The sequence below is a fragment of the Thermobia domestica genome, chromosome 2 (assembly GCF_964235325.1).
Source record: "Thermobia domestica chromosome 2, izTheDome1.hap1.1, whole genome shotgun sequence".
NCBI classification, from domain to species: Eukaryota; Metazoa; Arthropoda; class Insecta; order Zygentoma; family Lepismatidae; genus Thermobia; species Thermobia domestica.
In genome coordinates this window covers 208,721,294-208,744,480 of record NC_137455.1, presented here as the reverse complement: position 1 = coordinate 208,744,480, position 23,187 = coordinate 208,721,294, and the positions used below count along the sequence as shown (strand labels likewise).

The following is a 23,187-nucleotide window of genomic DNA, read 5'->3' as shown; positions in this document are numbered from 1 at the left end:
GGGCCCCTAATAATAGACGTTTCTTACTGAAGTGGGCCCACGGCTCACTTTTGTTTTATTTACCTTTTTTGCCCTGCTTTATGTAATGTAGTGAAACTGTTTGATGCTTCATTTATAATTTCATATTCGTATTGTATATGGATTAAGAAAATTTTGTCTCCAAATGAGCCCCTTCGAACGGCGGGGAACCTCCCTGGGGGCAGTTGCCCCTCCCCTGCCCCACACAAGTTACGGTCCTTTTTAGAGAAGAAGTAAACTGTTTCGAAATTTACGCAACTTGCAAATACCAAACCCTACTAAAGTTGATGAGTTAGTGCTACTGTTACCACTGCTATAAGGGGAAAGAAGGGGAAGGACTGCTAAGACTCGCTAGCCAGGTTTTGTGTCAAAACACAGCTTCAAGCTACAGTAAACGGACAATACATACGTACATACAATTTAATGTGTTGCTACCCACATAGACGTCTTAAAAAAATAGTAACGAAAATTTTTCAGGCCCAAATCCGGATTTTATTCAAAATCTTGATTCCTATGAAATTCGAATTTTATTCGATACCTGGATTTCTCCGTAATTTGGATTTTTAGCTAAAATAAAGATGTTCTCTGATAGGCTATCCAAAGGAAAATATCCGGATCCCGGGGTTATTCGCCATCCCTAGTCTCGACTTTCATAGTGAATGAGTTGCCATGTGTGGCAACCCTGAAATTACCAATTTTCCATTTTAATAAATGAACTTTTTGATATGCACTCACTCATTTTAACTGTAAAATTTTTATTTTTGTGACGGACTATTCTTAAGCAATACCTTAACTTTACCCATTAAAACTGGTATTACCTAGAGATTTTCTGTTGACGTGAAAAATATTTTCAAATTAATTCCGTTAAAAAATGGTCATTGTGATCATTTGAGCCAAATGGTTAGAGCATAAGATATTTGTTAGTTCTATTTTATACTGTCTGCTTGTTCGGTAAGTAGCATGTGGCGTCCCGCTTTAAGGTTAGCCGAATTACAGCTGAGGAACTCGAGATTTCAGCAGGTAATATTTATTTAGAGCTAAATATGTAGGTAAAATCTAACAATTAAATAGTACGCATGTATATCATAATTTTCATGTTCACATTGTAGTAATATCAACAATGAAGTTGCACTTTTGTAGTACAAGGATGAATAGGTGTTGCCGGCTATTTTAATTTTTATAGTAAACTGCATTGTTATTAGTTCAAATTGATAGGGTTCTAGAACACTGGCTCGGATTCCCATTGAGTCGTAATAAAGAGAGTAGACGAGCTGGCTTCACTCGCTATCGCTCACTCGGCATTATGTGAATTTGGTACTGAGCTTTGATAATAATAATAATACACTTTCACCTATATGTACGAGCCAGCGTTCTAGAACCTTCCCGTTCAAATTGATTTTATGGCAAAATAAGGAAAGGTTCTAGAACCCAGGTCCCCCATATAGGTTAGTAGCTAGGTTGGTTCCTTGCTGTATCGAAGTTTAATATTTTGTTCGGGTTAAGTTCCAAAGTTGGGTGTCCGTTTCCAGTATTTTTTTTTAATTTACAGGAAAGATGTGGATAATTTGATCGTTTGTGTGCTAGATAAGGCATTTATTCCGAAGTTGGGCGTCCGCTTTCGCCACGTTTTTTCGCTGTCATCTCGTTTCCACATTTTCTGCAATTTGTTATTAGGTTCATTAATCCGTGGTCTTCACAAACTTTAAAAAGATTTTGCTCCTTATCAACGTATTGCTTCACAAATGTTCAAACTGTTATTTCATTGCCCTTGTACATTCGCCATGTTGATAACATAAATGCTCGTTACTTTCCCACAATGCAACTGTTTAGTTAGCTTGCGCCAAATAGTTTCCTCCGCTCGCGGTATAGTCCCATGTTTATAACCGCTTATATATAACAAACAAACAGATTTTATCGAGACCCTTATATATTATCAAGCACACAAACGATCAAATTATCCATATCTTTCCTGTAAATTTTAAAAATTTTACAGGAAACGGACGCCCAACTTTCGAACCTAAAAGTTTGTGAAGAGCATAGATTAATAAACCTAATAACAAATTGCAGAAAGTGTGCAAAGGAAATAACAGCGAAAAAACGTGGCGAAAGCGGACGCCTAACTTCGGAATAATTGCCTTTTGTTCACATAGCATTGCCTAGCAAGTGAACGCGGATTAGAGCGCTGGCACGTTGTTTTCTGTCTTTATGACAGCTAATTGGGAAGGGGTACCTGTGTTCGAGAACCTTGCCAAAAAAGAACTGTAACTCTAATTACTCCACTAACGGAAACACAATACAGTTACCTTTTGTTTTCTGTTGACCTGTTTATGTGACGCAATTATTCACCCATGTAGTATGTGTATGCACAATTACGTGACCTTTCCCAAAGCAGATATCACGAGGCTCGACCATCCAAACAAGAATTAGTTTTATAGCTCATGTCTATTAAAATAAATTTTGGTACGTATAAATGAAAGTCTGGTACCCTCCAAACCTCAGATTATGACTAAATCCTGTACACATTAAACCCCATAGCAGAACATGCCGCGATCTGCTATGTTATCACAGAAAATTTGCCGCGCCTGTGCAGAAATATTACCAGAGGAGGAAAAAAAAAAAAAAAAAAATACTGTAGAAAAGTGAAAACATGCCTGCTATGTGTCTTAAATGCACGGACGACTTGCATAAATATAGTTTCAACTGTTTTTTACGTCGCGTAAAGTGTATTTTTAACAATCACAAGTGTTTCTTATGTAGAAAATTTTTGACTTACAAAACTCATCGTAGAAAACCAAAGAAAGTTCTGCCATTGGGAGATTAAGAATATAGAGCATTTGATAAAATGATTTTATATAACTTTTAAATATCATCATATAGGCATATATTCCGTTAAGCCCCGCCAGCTTTTCACCATGCAAGGACAAGGTTCTAGAACACAGGTCCCCCTTCCCATTTAGCTGTAATAAAGACAGAAAACAACGTGCCCTGTGGGGCTCTAACGCACCTTCACTCGCTAACGCTCGCTCGGCAATACTATGTGAATTGAATATTAAACTTTGGTACAGAAAGGAACCAACCTAGTTACTAACCTATATGGGGGCACCTGCGTTCTAGAACCTTTCCCCATGCAAGTCATAAGTCATGGCAATGATGACTTACGAATAGGTTAGGTTAGTTTAGGTTAGGTTTGGTGTACTTTACTTGCCTTAGCACATTATTTGGTGTGACGGGAGGGTCTGCGGTGATTCACCTCTGGTGCTTGGGGTCCAGGGTTCGATTCCTGCCCCCGCGAAGTGAACTTCGTTGTGGACGAACACCATGTGCGTATGTTTCCTCGGGTTTTCCCGTTTCCTCCGACTTTCTTCATTCCACTATTTCATTCATTACTCACATCACCGTCTCCTTTAGCCTAACCGGCATATTCGTGGGACGTAAAAAACTCAAAGATTTGGTGTAATGGGCCTTATTGGAACTTAACCGTCATGTATTCTTCAGTCTTCTTTTCAGGGCGCATGACAGTAATTCGTAGAGATTTTTAAGTTCGGTTAAGTTTTAACTTTCATATACATTGTATGAATATTTCGAAGAAACTTTTCACTGATTGATCACATACGTAATAATCTGTTACCACCTATCAGGTGCTTCGGATCTTCAAAATCGGTAAAGCTCCAAATTCTGTAATGCACTGACTGTTCCTTAAGCTTGTTTAGAATCGGGAAAGTATCGAATTTTCTGTTCATGGATCATATACGTTCATCTGAGCGTATGGTTTCCTAGGGTGTAGAATATATAACCACCATCACGGTTTACCCAGTCCTGAAGGTTTCTGAATTTTTCACGAGATAATTCAACATATCGTTACGTTTTTTTTTTTTTTTTTTTTTTTTTTTTTTTTTTTTTTTACAAAAAAGAAAAAGTATGGAATACATTTAAAAAGAGTGGAAGAATCAATCACTGTTCCAATTCACAAGAAAGACGAAAAAATTGATTGTAATAATTATCGAGGCATTTTTCTTAACATTCTATTACTAAGATTGACCCCATACGCAGATGAAATTATTGGAGATTATCAGTGTGGATTTAGTCGAAATCGACCAGATATTTACCATTCGACAAATACTTGAAAAGAAGTGGGAATATATTACCCAGTACATCAACTGTTTATTGATTTTGGAAAGGTTTACAACTCGGTTAGGAGGGAAATATTGTACAACATTCTTACAGAATTTGAAATACCCAAAAAGCTAGATTTATTAAGTGTTTAAATGAATCCCAGAGTAAAGTCCGAGTCGAAAAATGCGAGCTTCCACGTCGAGATTGGCCTGAAACAAGGATATGCGTCATCGCCGCTATTATTCAGCTTTGTTCCGGAGTACGCTATAAGAAAAATCAAAGATAGGAACCAGGGCCTAGAGTTGAATGGTATTTACGGTGTATGCTGATGATGTAAATCTGATAGGAGAACAATCGAAAGAAATGCAGAGGCCTTATTAAACGCTTGCAGGGACATGAGTAAATGCAGAGAAATCTAAATACAAGGAAGTTCATAAGGATCGTAATACGGCAAATTATGAATGCGTTAAAATATCAATTAATACTTTGGACACAGTGGATACTTTCAAATATCTTGGATCAGTATTACCAGACCAAAATTATACCCACAAAGAAATTAAATGTCGACTGAAATCAGGAAATTCTTGTTATTATTCAGTTCAAAATAGTTTGTCGCGAATTCTGTCGAGGAATTTAAAGCTTAAAATATATAAAATGATAATCATGCCTGTTATGCTTTATGGTTGTGAAGCATGTCGCTTACGCTGAAGGAAGAATGCAGACTGAAATTATTTGAGAATAAAATTCTGAGACGAATAGGAATGGGGAATGGCGGAAACTTCATAAGGAGGAAATACATAATTTATACGATTTACCAAACATCGTTAGAGTCATCAAGTCTAGGAGGCTCAGGTGGGTAGGTCATGTAGCCAGAACGGAAGAAAGTAGAAACGCTTTCAAAGTTTTAACTGGAAATCCAATCGGGAAATGTCCATTTGGAAAACCTAGGCCCAGGTGGGAGGACAATATTAAGATGGATCTAGCAGAAATAGTAATACAGAGTAGAAACTGGATTGAATTGGATAAGGACAGAAGTCAATGGAGAGCTTTTATGGCCACAGAGAAAGAGAGAGAGAGAATACATTGAAGTTAAGCACAACTACACAACAAACATGAGTGAGTGGTTAGCTTTCGCGCTTCTATTGTGAAGTCCGAGATTCAAGCCCGCATTCGACCATTTTGACAAAAGTTTTTCTTAATTCCATCTGTGAATGTAGAGATAGTGCGTGTACTGTGAGTCCTGGCCGACTTACTTTCTAATCGTTTTTAAATCTTTGTTATTATTAATTACCAGCAATGATGGGTTTGCGAAGAGGATTAGGGTAGGGATGTCTTTCGGATTGAAGCCTCTACCCCGAAATTAGGGAATTTCTAAAACAAACTAAATATTAGTTTTGCCTTTACTCATAAACTTCAAGCTGTCCTCAAATAAAAAAAAAAAGAAAAAAAGAAAAATATGAATTTTTAGAAAAACTAAGCATTAATAAGAAAAGCCCCTCCCAAAATACTTTTCTAAATCCGTTACTGATTATCAGTATAAAATGGTCTTCAAGGTTGTATCTGGAAGATTATAGCTGAATATACAAACGAAATGAAATATTTGTTATGCCTGTACACATAAACTTAAGCTCCTCTTAAATAAAAGTTAGGAATTTTTAGAAAAAACAAACATTATTCAGAAAAACCTCTCCCAAATATTTTTCTAAATCCGATACTGATTATTTCTATCAAATGGTATTCAAGGTTGTGTCCGGAAGATTATTGTTAAATCATTGCACAGCTACAGTATAACGGAAATGTGGAAGTACGCTTTGACGAATATATTGAAAAACGTTCGCTCTGACGGATATATTAAGAAACATAAGTTTAATTATGTGCTAGAAGCTAGAGTACTAAGCTCTAAGAAGTGAAACACGGATGACTAAGAAGAAATGATCTAGAGAAGAAAAAATGTCGATAATTCAGAAGTTAAAATAAAGTTAAATAGCTTCTAAAATTGCCCTCAAATACTATGTACTTTATGTTTACTTTAATTCATAAACCATGTGCTCCATCCATCATGATGGTGAATTCCAGAGCGAATCATGGCATTTAGGTCATGGAATCTTATTTAACTTTAGAGTATACTATAAGAAAGCTATTTTAAACAGAAAACTCATGAAAATGAAAAAAGCCAAAATTTCCAAAATTCTCGTTTTTTTCCCCAAACAAGCCGGCTTTTTATGTGAAAAAAAAAAACATCGATTCAAAAATGGCGGCTTTGTTGCATACGTAAGGATACCAATTGGTAACAGTAATGCACACTTTATGCACTTATGTGGCTTAAAAATGAATTTTGTAATGCCTTTTTTTTCACTATACAGTTGCATGGTTATGTAACACACTTTTTAATGCTGTAGGGTCTATCCAAGTTGATACATGACTTGCGTGGTTTCCACCTGCATAAATCTGTTCAAGTATTGCTCTTCTATTCTGAATTAACAGATTTTGCCTGTAAATTACGCAAAAGGAATTCCCTTGTTCTTTGTAAATGCAGATTTACTTGAAGGGAGCCACAATTAAATAAATACAATTGAAATTGAATAATCAGAGATAGGAGATATAAGAATACATGGTGCCATCATTGTAATACAATATTTGGCAGCACCGAATCTTTCATCTAAGAATATTACTCATATTTGTGAAAAATTAAGCATACAATGAAAAAAATACGTTTTATTATAGTAGCACGTGTTCAGTGGTCTTACATTGCAGATATTATTTAACCAAATTTGCTGTGTTCTGTTGCATATAGGATAAATTGTGGCAGATATCAAAATTTTTATGTGTCCTATGGATCAGACAATGTCTGATAAAGGATACTAGAGAAAAATATAGTAAAACCAAAATGATTAAACTGGCGCCTCATTTAACTTCGTTAAAGTGAATCAACACGTAACCAAACTACAGAACAAAACATTTCCTACTTGCGTATAATTTTTAACTGTGCTTTTAGAAATAGGCGGAATCACACGTTAGAGAATCAAATTCCTCTTGGTGTTCCACAATAGAATCTATTTTCACTTCAAATTTGTCTTCTCCATACCTGATTTGCTCTTGCTCTTTTTTTTTTTTTTTTTTTCCCTAAAGCCCTCAATATATTAATCACAGACAAAAATGATTTTAGTTTAATGTCCCACGATTGTACCCTTTAGATTAAAGAAGACGGACGACTAATGAAAGTGAATTATTTTGAAATTAAATTTTAAGTGTTCTCCCACCGAGAATCGAACCCAGAACTACGTATTCACATACAGTATGGCGCAATATTATGGTGAGTATAGTAGTTTCATGGATTTGTTCATCAGGACGATTTCCTCGGAGAGGCTGAGGCGGTTTCAAAGAGACTAACCCGTAAATTATTCAAAGGAACTGGATCCTGGTTAATTGCTTCGTGATATCAGGGTTCGAGTAAACCCGTGTTTTTTGAAAAAGCCCATCCCACCTGGGCCCATGTGGGTTTTATCGGGTATTGTCGGGTTTGTTTTTTTCGGGTTTAATTTTTTTTTTTTTTTTTTTTTTTTTTTTTTGAAATATTTCACTGTCTTTGGGGTAAAAGTTGAATGTGATTTATATTTCAAGATTATCATTGTCATAATTTTCTATTCACTGCTGTTTTGAGAAAATGGTTGCCATTTTGAAATTTTACGTTGGATCGCAGCCAAAATATATACAGCTGATTTAGTGTCTCGTGTTTCTAGTCTGAAAATTTCAACGTTAAAGACTGAAAATTTCGCTGCGTACCGTGAATACCCGCTATTTTGAAATTTTACGTTGGTATGCCGCCAAAATTTATACATTAAAATTAATGTGTCTCGTGCTTGTACCCTGAAAATTTAAACTTAAAAGACCGAAAGTGATACCCTGTAGTATGTGTGGTACAGGTAGACGAACGAACAAATGTAGATAGAATCATCCCAGAAGCCTCAGTGACGTTCGCCAAGTATAGTAATTTAAAACAAAGATATAATTCATGTTTTATAAAATAAATGTTTAAAAATGTCTTACACGACATAAGTATTTTCCAACGTAAAATAAATGGTCTTATCGTTAAAGTTCGCTTCCAATACTTTGTGCATTCAATTACGGGAATTTCTCGAGCACTTGTTGCAATATGGTTCTTTCCAGATAATTGATTTAAAACAATTAAAAAAGATATAATACATATTTTATAAAGTAAATGTTTCAAAATGTCTTAAATGAAATTAAATATCTTCCAGCGTAAATTAATAGTTTTATTGTTGAAGTATTCAGTTCCGATGCTTTACGCGTTCAATTGCGGGAATTTTCTGAGTTTTTCTTTCGCGACTTTTTTTTTTTTTTTTTTCTCCAAAATGTAGCTTTCTTTACTGTACATCGAAGCTTCCACTAGTCCGGAAGTTAGAATTCAGCACTTGAAATATCGTTACGTAGTTTTCGGAACTCTGAGCATTAAGCTTCTTAAATTTCACAAGAATTTTTACGCTATTGCTGGTGCTGATTCTACAGAATGCTTATTTGAAGAGTAGCAACAAATAACTGAACTAAGCTGCTGCTCTTGGAAAACCAAGTTTTACTGAAAAATACTTGTGTTACCATGAAAGGTAATAAAAATAACACTAATAGTTTTACTAATGCACTACATATTTATTGACAATATTGGCACCTATGACCTTAAACCCGTCAAACGCATGAGGAATAACGAACGTTCCTCGGCGTCGCCGAGTCGGCGAGCACACTATTCACGGAAACTATTTTCTAATATATAAAATTGCATTTTTACTTCAAATAGGCTATAAGCATAATCCATACATTAATTTGTTCTATAATTATCTCAGCAAAGGTAAGATTTTTTATTCATTCAGTGCATTCAGAACTTTATAAAGATCTTATGTTGAATGTTTTGTATACCTTAACGTGAAAGCATCTAATTCGCCCAAGAAAAGCCCAAGATCTGATAAAAATCGTTTTCAATGTGATCACCTTAGTTGTACCAATAATATACTAACAAAAAGCTCAAAAACCCAGGTGGGGTTTTTTCAGATGGGTCCAACCCGAAAAAACCTGTTGGTTTTTTCAGGCTGGGTCCACTACGGCAAACCGTGGTTGATATGGAAGATTCACAATTTTGAATGATGATAATGAAGTAATCGTACGTATTATTCATGAAAGGCTTTGATGAAAGAAGATATGTTATTTTTCGACTTATGAGTTTTTATGTCTCAACCCTCCTTAAAATAGGAAATCGAACGCTTGCAACTTTCATCATTCATTGCATATCATCACGTTTAAACAAAATTAAGTCGAACGTGTAAATAAAACATCCTCTTGAGGCCTTATACAATTGGAGGGAACAGGACTTAAAGGGCATAGTCCAGATCAGTTCAGGCAGGCAAAAAAAAAAAAAAAAAAATCTTGATGGTCTCAAATATTATTGAATTTAACAGGTGTTAAAATTCAGGATGAAGTAAGAAATCCGTACCGGTATTTTGACATTTTATCCAAGTAACATTCCTGCCCCGAGATACAGACCACCAAAGATAGCGACGTTTCTCACGTCCGAATTTCGGCAAAATATTAAATGCTCTGTCTGGAATGGTTCAAGATATTTTGTTGCTTTTTGTTTTATTTGCGAGATAATAATGTAATGATTCCAGTGATATACTCTGTTAGGAAATATGTATGTAAGGTCTTGTACTGTAACCTTTCGAATTTCGGCAAAATATTAAATGCTTTGTCTGGATGGGGCACTCACAGACTTTAAAACGTCGCGAATCGAAGTTGAGCTCTGAGGGTGGCTTGCTGTCTTGCAGATGGAGTGCTGTATCAAGTAACCGGTCCATGTGGTAGCATAAAGTTCATGATAATTTCATTTAGTCCACAACTGATATTTATAACCTCTGCAAGCCACCAGTCACAGTCATATACACAGGCAACAAATATCCCTCTTTGTAGGTTGACTCATCTAAATATTCTCCTGCTGTCAGGGTTGTGAAAAACCCAGGTTTTTTTTTTTAAAACGCCCAGCCCAGTGGGTTTATTGGGTAAAATTGGGTTTTATTGGGCAATATTGGATTTTATTAAATGTTATAGTATAGTTAAAAAAAAAATATAGTATTAAATTGTATATATAAGCCATATTTCTACTTAAATACCATATGAGCATTCATGTTCTATTGTACAAATGAAAGTATGAAATTCCTTGTGGAGCCACCGTGATTCACCTCTGACGCAGTTTCCTAGTTTGATCTCAGCTTCTGCTAAGTGCGCTTTGTAGTGGACAAATACCGTGTGCATGGGTTTTCTCGGAGCTTTTCCGTTTCCTGCCACTTTCGTCATACTACCATTATCATCCATCTCATCGTCACGCTCTCCTTAGCCCCGGTGTACAGTCATGAGAAATTTACTTAACTTAAAAATAACAAAGAAAGAAAAAGGTCGCAAAATCCGTGAAGCCCATCCTCGTTTCGTGGGACACAGCTTGCACCACTGACACTCGCTTATATTTCCCGGTGGGGACACTCGTTCAGAAGTGTAAAAGCTTTTCCAGGTCAGCCATCCTGAGTGCATTTTTCTGAGCTTTCCTCATTCACACCAGGCAAATTCCGGAATTGTAGCTAACATACGCGTCTCAAGCTGATCCCAATCCTTTGTTTCTACTCTTTCCTCGGATAGTGTGATCGGCTAGGGACGTCATTCTCATACGTGCCGGGCCAATATGGCCATAGATGCCAAAACCCAGAAATCTAATTTCTAACCTAACTCACTTATATTTTGATTTCTAGGAAGAAGTAGTACACGATTTTTTGAGTAACAAAGTAGTCGATAATCTTATGTAATACAGAATAGGGATAAAATCCCCCTCTTACACTCAGGATTCAAATCCTTGAGGCACTGTCCTGACTAAAGATTCTTTTAGTTTCGCGCAAAACACTCCAGGTAAATACTGGGATAGTATCTCAAGTTCAGGGGCCAGAGATAAAATGGCTCTATTGAATGAATGTTATTTTTCTAAAAGAAATAAAGTAATTTTTTTTTTTAAGAACTGTAATGTTGGAAATTGATTTTTTCTAATTTTCAGTTGCAAATTTGTTTTCTTGCAATAGATTTAACGATTAAGGGGCTTTTGTGACATAGAATAATTACACTGTGTTTCACATGCTCCACCATATAAACAAGAAGAACTAGTGAGCTTCACGATCTAATTGCCGTTAGTGTTGAGAACATATAGATACATCGTCAATACTTTCCTTTTTCAACTGAAATGTACACGATTTGTAACTGACTCACATATGGAGAAAGACATTTTATTATCTGATTATATTAATATACAAGTTTTATATTAATACACAAGTATGTATTATAAAAATAAAGGAAATGGAGTCGCATTACTTCTTATCCCATACTAGCTGAAATGCCCAATCTTTGCACGGTTAGGTTCATGGAAATATTTGACCCTCCTCTCTCCCTTACGATATGCATATCAATGAAAGTATTGTAATAAAACTCCATAAGATATTGTATTTTTGGCATTAACTTTGTACCTCTTTGTCCCTTAGGATACACTTTTCAAGAAAAGTTACATGATAAAATCCCAGCTTCAGGCAAGAACTAACCATGTTGAAAAATGTATTTCAGACTGTTCAATCATTTCCTCGTGACGCGATCACAAACAGGAATCGTCATTTGAAATGTGAAGAAAGAAATTATAGAAAACACTCTCTTTCTTTCCTTGAAAAACAGGAACTGACATGCCCCGTTATTTTTAATGTGTTTATATACCGAATTTCATCTTCTAACATGACATGCTCATGATGAGATACTATAATTTTGGTTAAAATTTAGAATCCTCTCTACCTCCATTACCATGCGCCCTTTAAGCAAAGTAACACAATAAATATACGAATAATAATAACTTATGTTCCATAATTCATTTCAAACTGTTCAAACGTTTCCCCGTGATGCGATCACAAACAACATGCAACATCGTTTGGTAAACAGAGGATTATAGAAAACCACTCCCTTTCCTTAAAACGAAAGTTTTCTAGGACGTTGGAACACATACCTACTTTTTTTTTAATGACAAGTTTTTATACCGAGTTTCATCTTCCTAACTTGGCAGACTCGTGACACTGAATTTTTTTTTTTTTTTTTTGCCTCAGTTCTAAAGCCCCGTCTACCCCTTTCCCTAGGGTGCTCCCTTAAATCAAAGTAATGTGATGAAAACCCAACTTAGGGTAGGTACTAACTACTGTATGTTCAAAAGTTAATTTCAAACTGCTTAACCGTCTCCCCGTGATATGATCAGACACAACAGGCAACATCGCTTTCAAATTATAGAAAGTTCTCCCTTTACCCCGCTTAAAATGGAAATTCTCAATAACACTGGGACCAGTGTTGGGCAAAATCAATTGCAATTAATCAATCAATTGAAAGTAATTGCTCTGAAATTAATTGCAATTGATTTTAATTTGTCCTTGGCAATTAATTTCAATTGCAATTGAATTCAATCAAAATTTGCAATTAAATTTTCGTCAATTGTTAATTGGTGACCAGGCAATTGAAACTTGTAATTGTTAATTGTCAATCACAAAGGGTGCAATTGAAACATTTGTTAATTGCAATTTACAATTGAAACTTGTAATTGTTAATTGCAATTGAAATCAGCAATTAAAAGTGAAGCTAAGAAGATGTGTGTATATTGTGTTTTCCACTTGTTACTGTTTTACATATTTCAAATAAGGTACTTATAAGAAATGCTGGATAACTACCATCCCTTCGCCCCCCTGGAAAGAAAGCCGTGAAACTCAGTATTTTTAAAATATATTAGGTTTATGGTTCTATCTCCCTCGAAAGAACTCTATATGCCCGTTATGCATACAATTTACGGATAAAACATTGACTCTAAAACAACGGCCGAGAAAAACAGCTACTGCCGACAAAATCAGCAATTAGGAAAACAGATCCTATCATTAGAAAAGTCTCAAAATTAGGGGGTAATTGGGAATAATACAGCTTCCGGGGGTGGAGTATTTCCAATCATTACACACATGTAACATATATATCAATCAGCTTGGCTTGACGAAAGAAAGCGATCGGTACCGGAATTGGTCACTTGCGGTCCGCCCCTTTCGGTACACGGTACCCAATGCAGTTTCCAGGGGTTGGGCTGTTTCTAGCTTTCGCACACGCGCAACGTATAGGTTTATATCAAGTAACACGTGCTGACGAGGAAAAGTGGTCGGTACGCTATTGTAATCTTGATATAAAAATGAAAATAAAACTGCTACTAACTACTTTTACTAATGATAGAACTACTAGTATAATAATTGTTGGATAAAACTATACTCATAATTTTGATTGTGTTAATAACATTATTAATAATTATTTGGTATTCAAGGTATCCCTATAAAAGTATTTCTCCACTTGAAATGGCTATACAATATTATAATGATCCTACTTTTCACAATTTTTTATGATATTGCTAACTTAGTGACAATAATAATAATGCTATTTTATCTCGAAATATTTGCACAGATTACATACTGCTTTTAACTAGGTCAGGAGTGATCTTTTGCCTAACAATGGGTTGATAATATTTTGACATATATAATTATACATATGTGAATAGATCCTATATAGATTTAAAGCGAGAGAGAGAGAGAGACAGAAAGCCTTTTAAAGAAATAATGCTCCATTTATTTATTTATTTATTTATTTATAGATTTGTATGTTAAATACTCAACTCCAAGCATTTTTATGTATTCCAATACTTTCAGTTAAGTAATTATTTTATTTAAGAAAATTAAAATAAGCACGTTTTCTCGCCTTGATGCATCACTCCCTACTCTTTCGATTGTGCATTACCGCATCCCCTTCTCTAAGCCCTCTCTAGTTCCGTGAGGTTTCTTTTCTTTCTTTCTCTCTCTCTCTCTCTCTCTCTCGCTCGCTCTCTCTCTGTCTGTCTGTCTGTCTCTGTCTCTTGGTATTGCCTTTCAAAGACCTTTTCTTTTCTCTCACAGCTGCAAACTGACCGCTTTGACCATGGACCCTCGTATTACATGTTACGTGTCTTAATAAATTTCGAGAGACGCCAGTGTGTCCTGGGAATATTTCCTTAAAATGACCACACAATTTGGTTTTGGTTCGTTTTTCTCATCATGCGGTTTGTGCGCTTCGCGTATTTGTTCAAAAATTAAAATTCTTTTTTTAGCGTCAGGTCATACTTTTCTTAACCCCTGACGAAGCAGAATTCTGGAACGTGTTTTTCTTTTCCGAACAAATTATCGTGTTCTCATAGCCTTGAATGCTGTTACTCTACCATGTGTTCAATTGTTGCCAAATCTCGATGCGTCTGATAGTACATTATTCTGTATCTTCCGCTCTACAAAATAGGCCGCGGTGGCTCAGTGGTAGAGCGTTCACCTCTGGTGCTTGGGGTCCCGGGTTCGATTCCAGCCCCCGCCAAGTGAACTTTGTGGTGGACAAACACCGTGTGCGTGTGTTTCCTTGGGCTCTCGCGTTTCCTCCCACTTTCTTCATTCCACCATTTCATTCATTACTCATTACCATTCATTATCATTCATTACATTTCATTCATTCATTAGGTTTAGCTTAACCGGCATAACCGTGGGACGTAAAACTTAAAGATTTCATTTCATTTCATTTTTTCTACAAAATACTGTTAAACCTCCCCCGGCACGTTACCCTTACGTTATTTACTCTTAATAAGCTAAATTCTATATATGCAGTACATATTCTTATATCGCTCCTTTTTCATTAAATCTGACAACGATTTGTCATTTGATTTTTTTTTTTTTTTTTTTTTTCGTTCACTTCCCCAGTCAGTGTGTTTGAAGGTGTGGGTGGACATTCCAGAATATTCTTCCCCCACTTTCAGCCTAAACCAACAGATCAGATTTTATATATATATATATATATATATATATATATATATATATATATATATATATATATATATATATATATATATGTTTATGACACATCCAAGTAAGGCTTTTCGAAAAAAAATTCAAGCCTTATCTCTCGTCTATCGATGATCTGTCTACATTTAAAATATCCTCGTTTTGGGAGGTAAAACGCGACATTCTAAAATTTCACAAAAGTAACCACAAAACTTACAAGCTTGAAGACGCGTTTACACGTGTGTGGCAGAAAATCATGAGAGCTCCCTTCTTTCTTTCTTTCTTTTAAATAAAAGGAGAAAAATTGGATATATGCAGAGCCAATCTGTTTTGTTTACTTTTAACTTGAATGAACACACTCAATTAATATGTACAATGAAGCGTGTTACATCAGCTTTAAGCATTGTTCAGTACATTCTAAAGCCAAATTTAGCGGTATGAAATTGAATTTGTTAACTGAATCAGAAAATACTGATTTGTCAACTAATCAGTAATATCAGTATCCGCGTTCTTTAATAATCACAGATTTATTTTCAAATTTTGGCTGTGTTACTAAATATTATTAACTATATACCTGATTAACCATTTTGCTGGTGAGTTGTTGTGTTACATAACAAAATGTGCCACGCAAGTTCTTTGTTACATTTTAGCAGAAGTGTAATATCAGAGAAAAATATTAGTGTATTCACTGATCGAGAACCGAAAGTACTTTGACGATTATATTTAATGTTGATTATTGTGTTTCTAAAGTAAAGTTTTTGTCATAATCTCATACATGTAGCTCCCTAGAAACTCAATTGTGAGTTACCATTTCGCTTTTGGTGCGCAAGACTTGGAAAACAGTTCCAGAAAAACTTCGTACGATCAATAGTCTGTGTATAGAATAGGATAATTCTAGTAAGTATTTTTATCTCAGTTTCACCAGGCAAAGATAAAATTAGTACATAACACGCTAGCTGACAATTTTGGTATTGCTTCCTTGTTCATTCAGATGTAGAGACGTACTAGTGCTTTCATGTGTATCTAAATAAACGTAAATGACAATTAAATTTCTCATAATTAGCAGTTGTAATATATCCTGTATTTTGTTGTGAATTTTAATAACACACTGCGTATAATATTGAACATCTAGCGGCATTTCAGTTTTAATTATAAAATACTGGACATTTTAATCTCATGTATTTATTCACATTTCAGGGCACAGTTGTTAATTTGTCAGTTTCGGCGGCCAGATTGCAATCAGAGTCTCAAGTAAGATGGAAAGCATCTACGCCACTCAACACAATCATCATGTTCGTTCCTCAGCAGGAGGTTTGTATAATTTTATAATTTTGAGGAGTAGTTACAACTATAATTCATTATCGTAGGTCATTAACAAAAAAATTGAGACCTTGAAGAAAATATATTCTTAGTCAGTCCACTAATTTTACAATTTTATATGTGTTGTAAACTTAATGAACTTCGTTTAGCAATGTACCAAATTATGTTGAATTCTGCTGCTTTCCTGTATAGCTGTTCCAAAGTGTACCTTTACAGATTTTGTTACTGATTTGTATGAACAGCAATATTCGTCCTATGGTGCGAGCTCCTTCGTGGCTAAGCGGTTAGCGTACGCGCCTTTGGCATGGGAGACCCGGGTTCGATTTCCGGCGGGAGTTCATGTGGTTCGGATTCCACGTTAATTAGTAGGTCCCATCTCATATAGACTCACTGCTGAAAGGGACGTTAAAATCAACTCAACTCGTCCTATGCTGAAATCTTTGGATTTTATTTAAGATTACACTTCAGGTATCATAGATATGGATTAACCAGCAAGTTCATTTTTTGTTCTTTTTCTTTCTTGTTCTGGAGGATGGGGTATTTCTAATGATATTTAGAAAATTGCACGGGGTAGTGAATGCACTTTACGAAGTAGATAAGATTCTAAGAATCACAATCACTGAAAGACGAAATTGAGTATATTTTGTCGGTTCTAAGATGTCCACAGGTCAAACGATATCAAAGAGAGGACAGGTTTTGCATCAAGGCTTTCGTGTTGGTAGAAGAGGAGTAGGGCTTATATTTATTTAATAATAAGAAACAATACTCGCTTCCGTCTGTCCAAAAATTGCTTTACTGCGTTTCAAGTTTTTCCGGAATTCATCTTCCTCCTCCCGTATTAAGAAATGCATATAGAAGGATAAGAATAACTACAGGAATAAATAATAATAATAATAATAATAAATCAAGAGTGTGAGAACTCGTTGAAACCTAGAGCAGTTGTACCCGTAGGGCGGATCAGATAACTCTGTATATTACTTGAAATTATTTCGATATTTTGTAAATTCATGTTTATAGTGTGGTACCTTTTTTTTTCTTTCTTTCTTTCAGGCATGGATTGTAGAGCGTATGGGAAAGTTTCACCGCATATTAGAGCCTGGACTAAATATTTTAATACCGATTGTAGATAAAGTGAAGTATGTCCAAAGTCTAAAAGAAATAGCAATAGATGTACCAAAACAAAGTGCTATAACTGCAGGTAAGTCTGAGATCCTAATACTATTATATAAGAAGTGCTTACTTGATTGTTGGTTTATAAACACGCACACCTAGCTTTCAAGCTTTGAACTATTTTACGGTGGAGTGAAGAGAGGACAGAAGTAAAGAATAATGCCATACAGATGCCAGATCAGTGGCGAGGTGTTGAATTTTTGTCTAATCATCGCGAGATTTGCTGAACGCTTTTGTTGGCCAAGAATTGGTCGTTAAATGCGAAAATGGAAAGCAGTAAGTAATATTTTTCAATGGTAAATGGCAAGATCATTGCCCTTTTAATTTTATTTTTTTAAAAAAAGAAATACCACTACTATTACTGTGCATTGTTGTAGAAGCAAGACATTTTTTAAAAATAAAAGTTTGATTGAACTGTTTCATAAAAATCGAAGACTCACGATTTTACGCAAATATTTTGATAAAAGAGGAAGGGGGATGTCACTCCCTTATTATTGATTCATTTCAACTCCAAGCAGTCTAGATTGTGAGAAAAACTCATAAAACATATATCTAGATACATCAAAATCAAATGAATTTTACCCAGAGGCTGCTCATGAGGGTGTCTTTCAAACTGAGGAAAGAAAACGATAAAACTTTTATCGTGACTTCCCTCATAAGCCGCCTCTGGTTTTACCAAAGCTACCGTGGAACATTTTTCTTAAATCATATGAGGAGGAGTTAAATTTACTCCCTTATTCCCAGTTGATTTTAAGCCCAAGCAGTAGGGATAATTGGGAAACCTCAAAGAAGAGGTATGTCATACTTCACTAAGATAGACAATTTTGGTGAAAGTTGTCGACAAAAATTAATTTATCACATTATTTAAATAAGGAAAATTTCAAAATTCGAGGAATTTATCTCTTTTTATTCACTTATACTTGACTAATTTCAACTGCAACCAATGGGAGTTATTGTGACAATTTTTTGTAGTAATAACATAAATCCGTTGTGGTTGGAATACGTACTTCATTGTTCGAAGATATTGTTCAGATTCTAGCTGTGAATTGTTGCAGCTGAAAATATTAGGTACAGATACGCAGTTTGAATATCGTGTATATAAGAAAGAGTTCTAAAATGTCCACTAAAAAGAAATTATGTCGGCTGTAAATACATTTTTTGCCTCTCGTGAAGATACGCTTATCACATTCTCAGAAATTCTAATAAATTTTGTAGGTATAATTCATTACAGATCATGTTGGTCATTATGATTCCGAATACAGTTTCTGTGATGATTCAGATATGTAAATATCCAGAAGCTGAGTGGTTAGCATTTTCGCCTTTTGTGCACGTAATTCCGGAAACTATTTAGAAAAGGGAAGGGGACACAATGTCTGTTTAAGTTACATAGGAAAATAGAACAGGTTACTCTAAAGCATGCGTGTGTGTGTATATATGCGTACTTTGTACATTTAAACTACCAAATTGGAAATTAAACCATTATATGTTTAAACTTTTCATTTTATTTATAGATAATGTGACATTAAACATAGATGGAGTGCTTTATTTGAGGATAATAGACCCATTCAAGGCCAGTTATGGAGTGGAGGATCCAGAATTCGCTATCACACAGCTTGCCCAAACAACAATGAGGTTAGTTTCATGATGTTGACAAAGTATGAAATAAATAATGAAATACATGAAACAGAAGGGTAATATCGTACGGAAATATGTTGTTTCGGAACTGTGCATGTACAGTTTGCGACAAAACAAAATAGCTTGCTTTATATAGAGTATATACCATAAACTCGATATACTCCCACGCGTATACTCACTGTCTTCTACGACCACCATTGCTGGAAAGTAATATTGAAGAAAGTTTACCATTGTCATTGGCCACTACATCCAACAATGTTCGAAGCTTGTGAGCAAAGTTGGAAAATTTTAACACCCAGAGAAAAATGCATATAGATTTATCGGTAAAAGTATAGTTGTTGGGGGAAAAAAGCGACTTTTTCTGTTTACATTTCTGAATAGTTTTATCCTATCCACTACAGAAAAGACAAAAAGTTAGATTGGCGAAGGGAACACTGTTGAATGGCTTTAGTTAACCAAGTAAATGCAAGATGTGCTATGAACATCATGAAGTAATGGATTGTAAAAATCAACTCCTGCAAAACTTTCAAACCTACACTCTTTGTGACATATCTCCTAGCATTTTGTAAACACTGTAGCCAACCTACTTGACCGCTTTAACGATATTTGTTTTGACGTACTGCTTAGAGTGTGTGGAAATTAAGGCGAATACGTGTTCATGATGCGATTGTTGATTTATTGCGTTTATTAAATTTATATATGAATTTTCGTTTACATACTAATATTAAATATGCTGTAGGTAGTATGTGTGCTTATTTCATGACAGAAATACAAACTGTTTTATAAATTACTTTTTTACGAGGTATTGTTTGTGGGAATTATTCTTCAGATTTTCTTCTCAACAGTTTTGGTAATCGATAGAAGTTTAGTGCGAGCGGAGTGAAGTTTATAGCAGAAACTATTTTGAAACTTTCTACTTTTGTCGCTTACTGCATTCCATGCTTTCAGATATGTATCTCTGTGGAGAATTACGGCTTTAAGTTAACTTGATGAGATAGTGTAAGGCAATGAGATTCTCCAACAACAGACAGTTCTTTAACGGTTACATGTCTACATGCTTTTTTTAAAAAAGAATACATTAAACTATTATTACGGTATTAAGAAATACGAGGGGCATACTGAAAGTCGTGAGCAACATTTTTTCACAACCATAATCTTTATTTGTAAGTGAAACCAAATAATCATCTCAGTGTATAGACCTTTCTTTCACTTTTCCTTTTTTTTTTTTTTTTTCTTTCTTTCACATTTTTCCCATCGTTCTGCAAGTTTGAAAATACCCTTGCGATAGAATTCCATTCCAGCTGCCCGTAGACATTTATACACTGCTTGCCGAATATCCTCCAGTGTCTCGTAGCAATGGTCTCTCATCTGTTCCTTCACAAAATCGAAAAGATGGTAGTCGGAGGATGCCATGTCGCGGCTGTAGGGAGGATGTGGAAGCGTTTCGTACCCAAATCTCCTGATCTGCTCCATAGTAGCACGTGAAGTATGCGAACGCGCATTTTCCTGTTGAAGGATGATCTTTTCAGGACGTTTATCGTGCAAGGCACGACGGAGCTTCAAAAGTGTCTGGATGTAGCAGGCAGAATTTATGGTTTGTTCAGGCTCAAGAAAGTCAACCAGAATGCAACTCTGTGCATCCCAGAAGATGCTCCCCATAACTTTCCCTACTGATTGCACTGTCTTCGTTTTCTTCTTCGGTGGCGAATTCAAGTGGTACCATTCCGTACTCTGTCGTTTTGTTTCAGGTTCATAATGATGGAACCAGCTTTCATCTCCAGTCACAATACTCGTCAAAAACTCATCACCTTCATGTCGAAATATCTGAAGAAGGGTTTGGGCAGTGGTTAGTTTCTGACGTTTGTGGTCCTCGGTTAATAAACGTGAGACTCAACGGGCACAAACCTTCCGATAACCTAAGCTGTGAATCATTTCTTGTACCGCACTATGTTCAACACCAAGTTTTGCAGCGATTTCATTCACAGTGATACGCCTATCTCCCCTAATCAGCTCATCAACCCTTACCTTGTTGAGTTCCGTGCAGGCAGTTCGAGGGCGCCCACTGCGAGGCTTATTTTCGATACTTGTGTTTCCATCCTTAAAATGTTTCACCCACCTCCTAACACTGCTGCCACCCATGCACTTATCTCCATAGGCACGCTGCAGTATGCGGTGAATTTCAGAAGCAGATTGGTCCTGTTTAACAAGAAGTACGATCACAGCACGCTGTCGAAACGAAACATCGCTGCCTGCCATTTTGGAAATCCTGCCTGTGGTCACGTTTATCAACAAACAGCGTCAACGTCTGGAAAGAAAGAAAGAACGGTCTATAGATTGAGATGATATACTTGGTTTCACTTATTACTAAAGATTACGGTTGTGAAAATATGTTGCTCATGACTTTCAGTATGCTCCTCGTACATATAAGAATAACTCAGGTATATGTTGTTAAAGAGGTCGTGTTGATATTTTATGCGGTATATTTAAACAATATTTGCTGCCTTGTTTGCTATCTCGCAGGAAAATAAATAAGTGGTCAAAATGTAATATCAACATTCGACGTTCCTGTCTCTAGATATATTTCAGGAATGGAACCCTCAGTAATATCAGCTGAAAATAACTTCAACAGATAGTCGTTCCTTCAGAAGTGTAACTACATCGCTGATTTAAAATATTTCGTGCCAAGAACCAGAGTATTCAAAATGAGGAAAGCAAGGACTCATGTCAAGGATGAATAACAACAGTTTAAAGACACGTGTATAAGAAAATTCACGCATTACCGTTAGGGAATTTGCCCAGTAGCTCTACATATCCATTTCAGTAATTTCTGACTGTCAGTATGTGAATAAACTGAAAATGGATAACATCTGGGTCTCACAAGAACTGGCTAGCCATCACAAACAACAGTCAGTGGACATCTGTTATAATATGTTCATAACCTAAATTAATCTCAATCGCACTGCGATGAGAAGTGGATCTTGTACGATAATCGTAAGCGAAATAGACAGGGTTAGTCCTTAGTGAAACTCACCAAAGATTTCCCAATCCCAGTCTGACCTCATCAATGTTTTGTCATTGGTGAGATTCACAGCACTAGGCTCCATTGTCCGTTACAATTTCTCTCCTGATAAAACCATTACCATTGTCAAGTACTATGCAGAAATTGATAGATTACAACGGCAATTGTGTACAAAGCAGAAGAACTTGGTTGATCTTTCAAGTAAATGTTGCAGTGTTTGGTCTACAAAATTTGAATCAGAATATTCAAAACAAGAAGATTTTGCACTTCTCCGTCGGTGAAAGAAAGATTTGTGTTTAAGGACGAAGAACCATGGATAAACACAGGAAAAACAAACTTTAACATTCAACGGGACACTATTATCACTAATTACATTAGTAAAAAGCACTCTTAAATTGTATTTCCCATTTATTTCTGACTAGCAGCGTTCACCCCGCTTCGCTGCGGTCACCCCGGAACGCAATAAACTTTGTTACTTAGATAATTTTTACTTTTTCGCTTTCAAATTGCAAGCGCCTGTCATTTATGTTAACCCGCCGAGTCACGTGGTCATGCGGGTTGCATATACATACGTTTATTTTTACCTATGATGAACTATGGAGACTTGAATGGTCCATTATCTCAAGACACTGGTAATTAAAAATTAAAGTGATATGATAAAAACCATCTAGGGTCCAAATCCTAACAACCCCCCAAAAATGAAAGAAATCGGTTCAGCCGTATTAGCGTGATGAGTTCACAAAGGATTTGTACGTTCTCTTTTATATATATAGATTAAAATACATGTGCTTTAATACAACAAAAATATTTCATACACTAAACACAAAAATAATCAAAGTAGTATCTAGACGTACTGCATAACTTCGTTATTTATAATTTTAAAGATGTGAACATAATCAGTTTCTAGTTTAATCGATGGGTTTTGTATACAGTAGGTTTGTTTTGCTGAATGAAAAGCAGTTATTTATT

At 35.6% G+C, this 23,187-nt stretch overlaps 1 protein-coding gene across 1 annotated transcript in view; it reads left to right on the top strand.

Annotated features, from left to right (window-relative positions):
* Positions 1 to 778: 778 nt before the first annotated feature.
* Stoml2 (stomatin like 2) overlaps positions 779 to 23,187 on the top strand; it is a 50,749-nt gene continuing 28,340 nt past the window's right edge. Inside the window, exons 1-4 of the mRNA XM_081748438.1 lie at positions 779 to 1,038; positions 16,272 to 16,385; positions 17,445 to 17,592; positions 19,076 to 19,196. Coding sequence (XP_081604564.1) covers positions 979 to 1,038; positions 16,272 to 16,385; positions 17,445 to 17,592; positions 19,076 to 19,196 — 443 coding nt within the window. The 5' untranslated portion in view covers positions 779 to 978. The remainder of the gene's footprint in view (positions 1,039 to 16,271; positions 16,386 to 17,444; positions 17,593 to 19,075; positions 19,197 to 23,187) is intronic.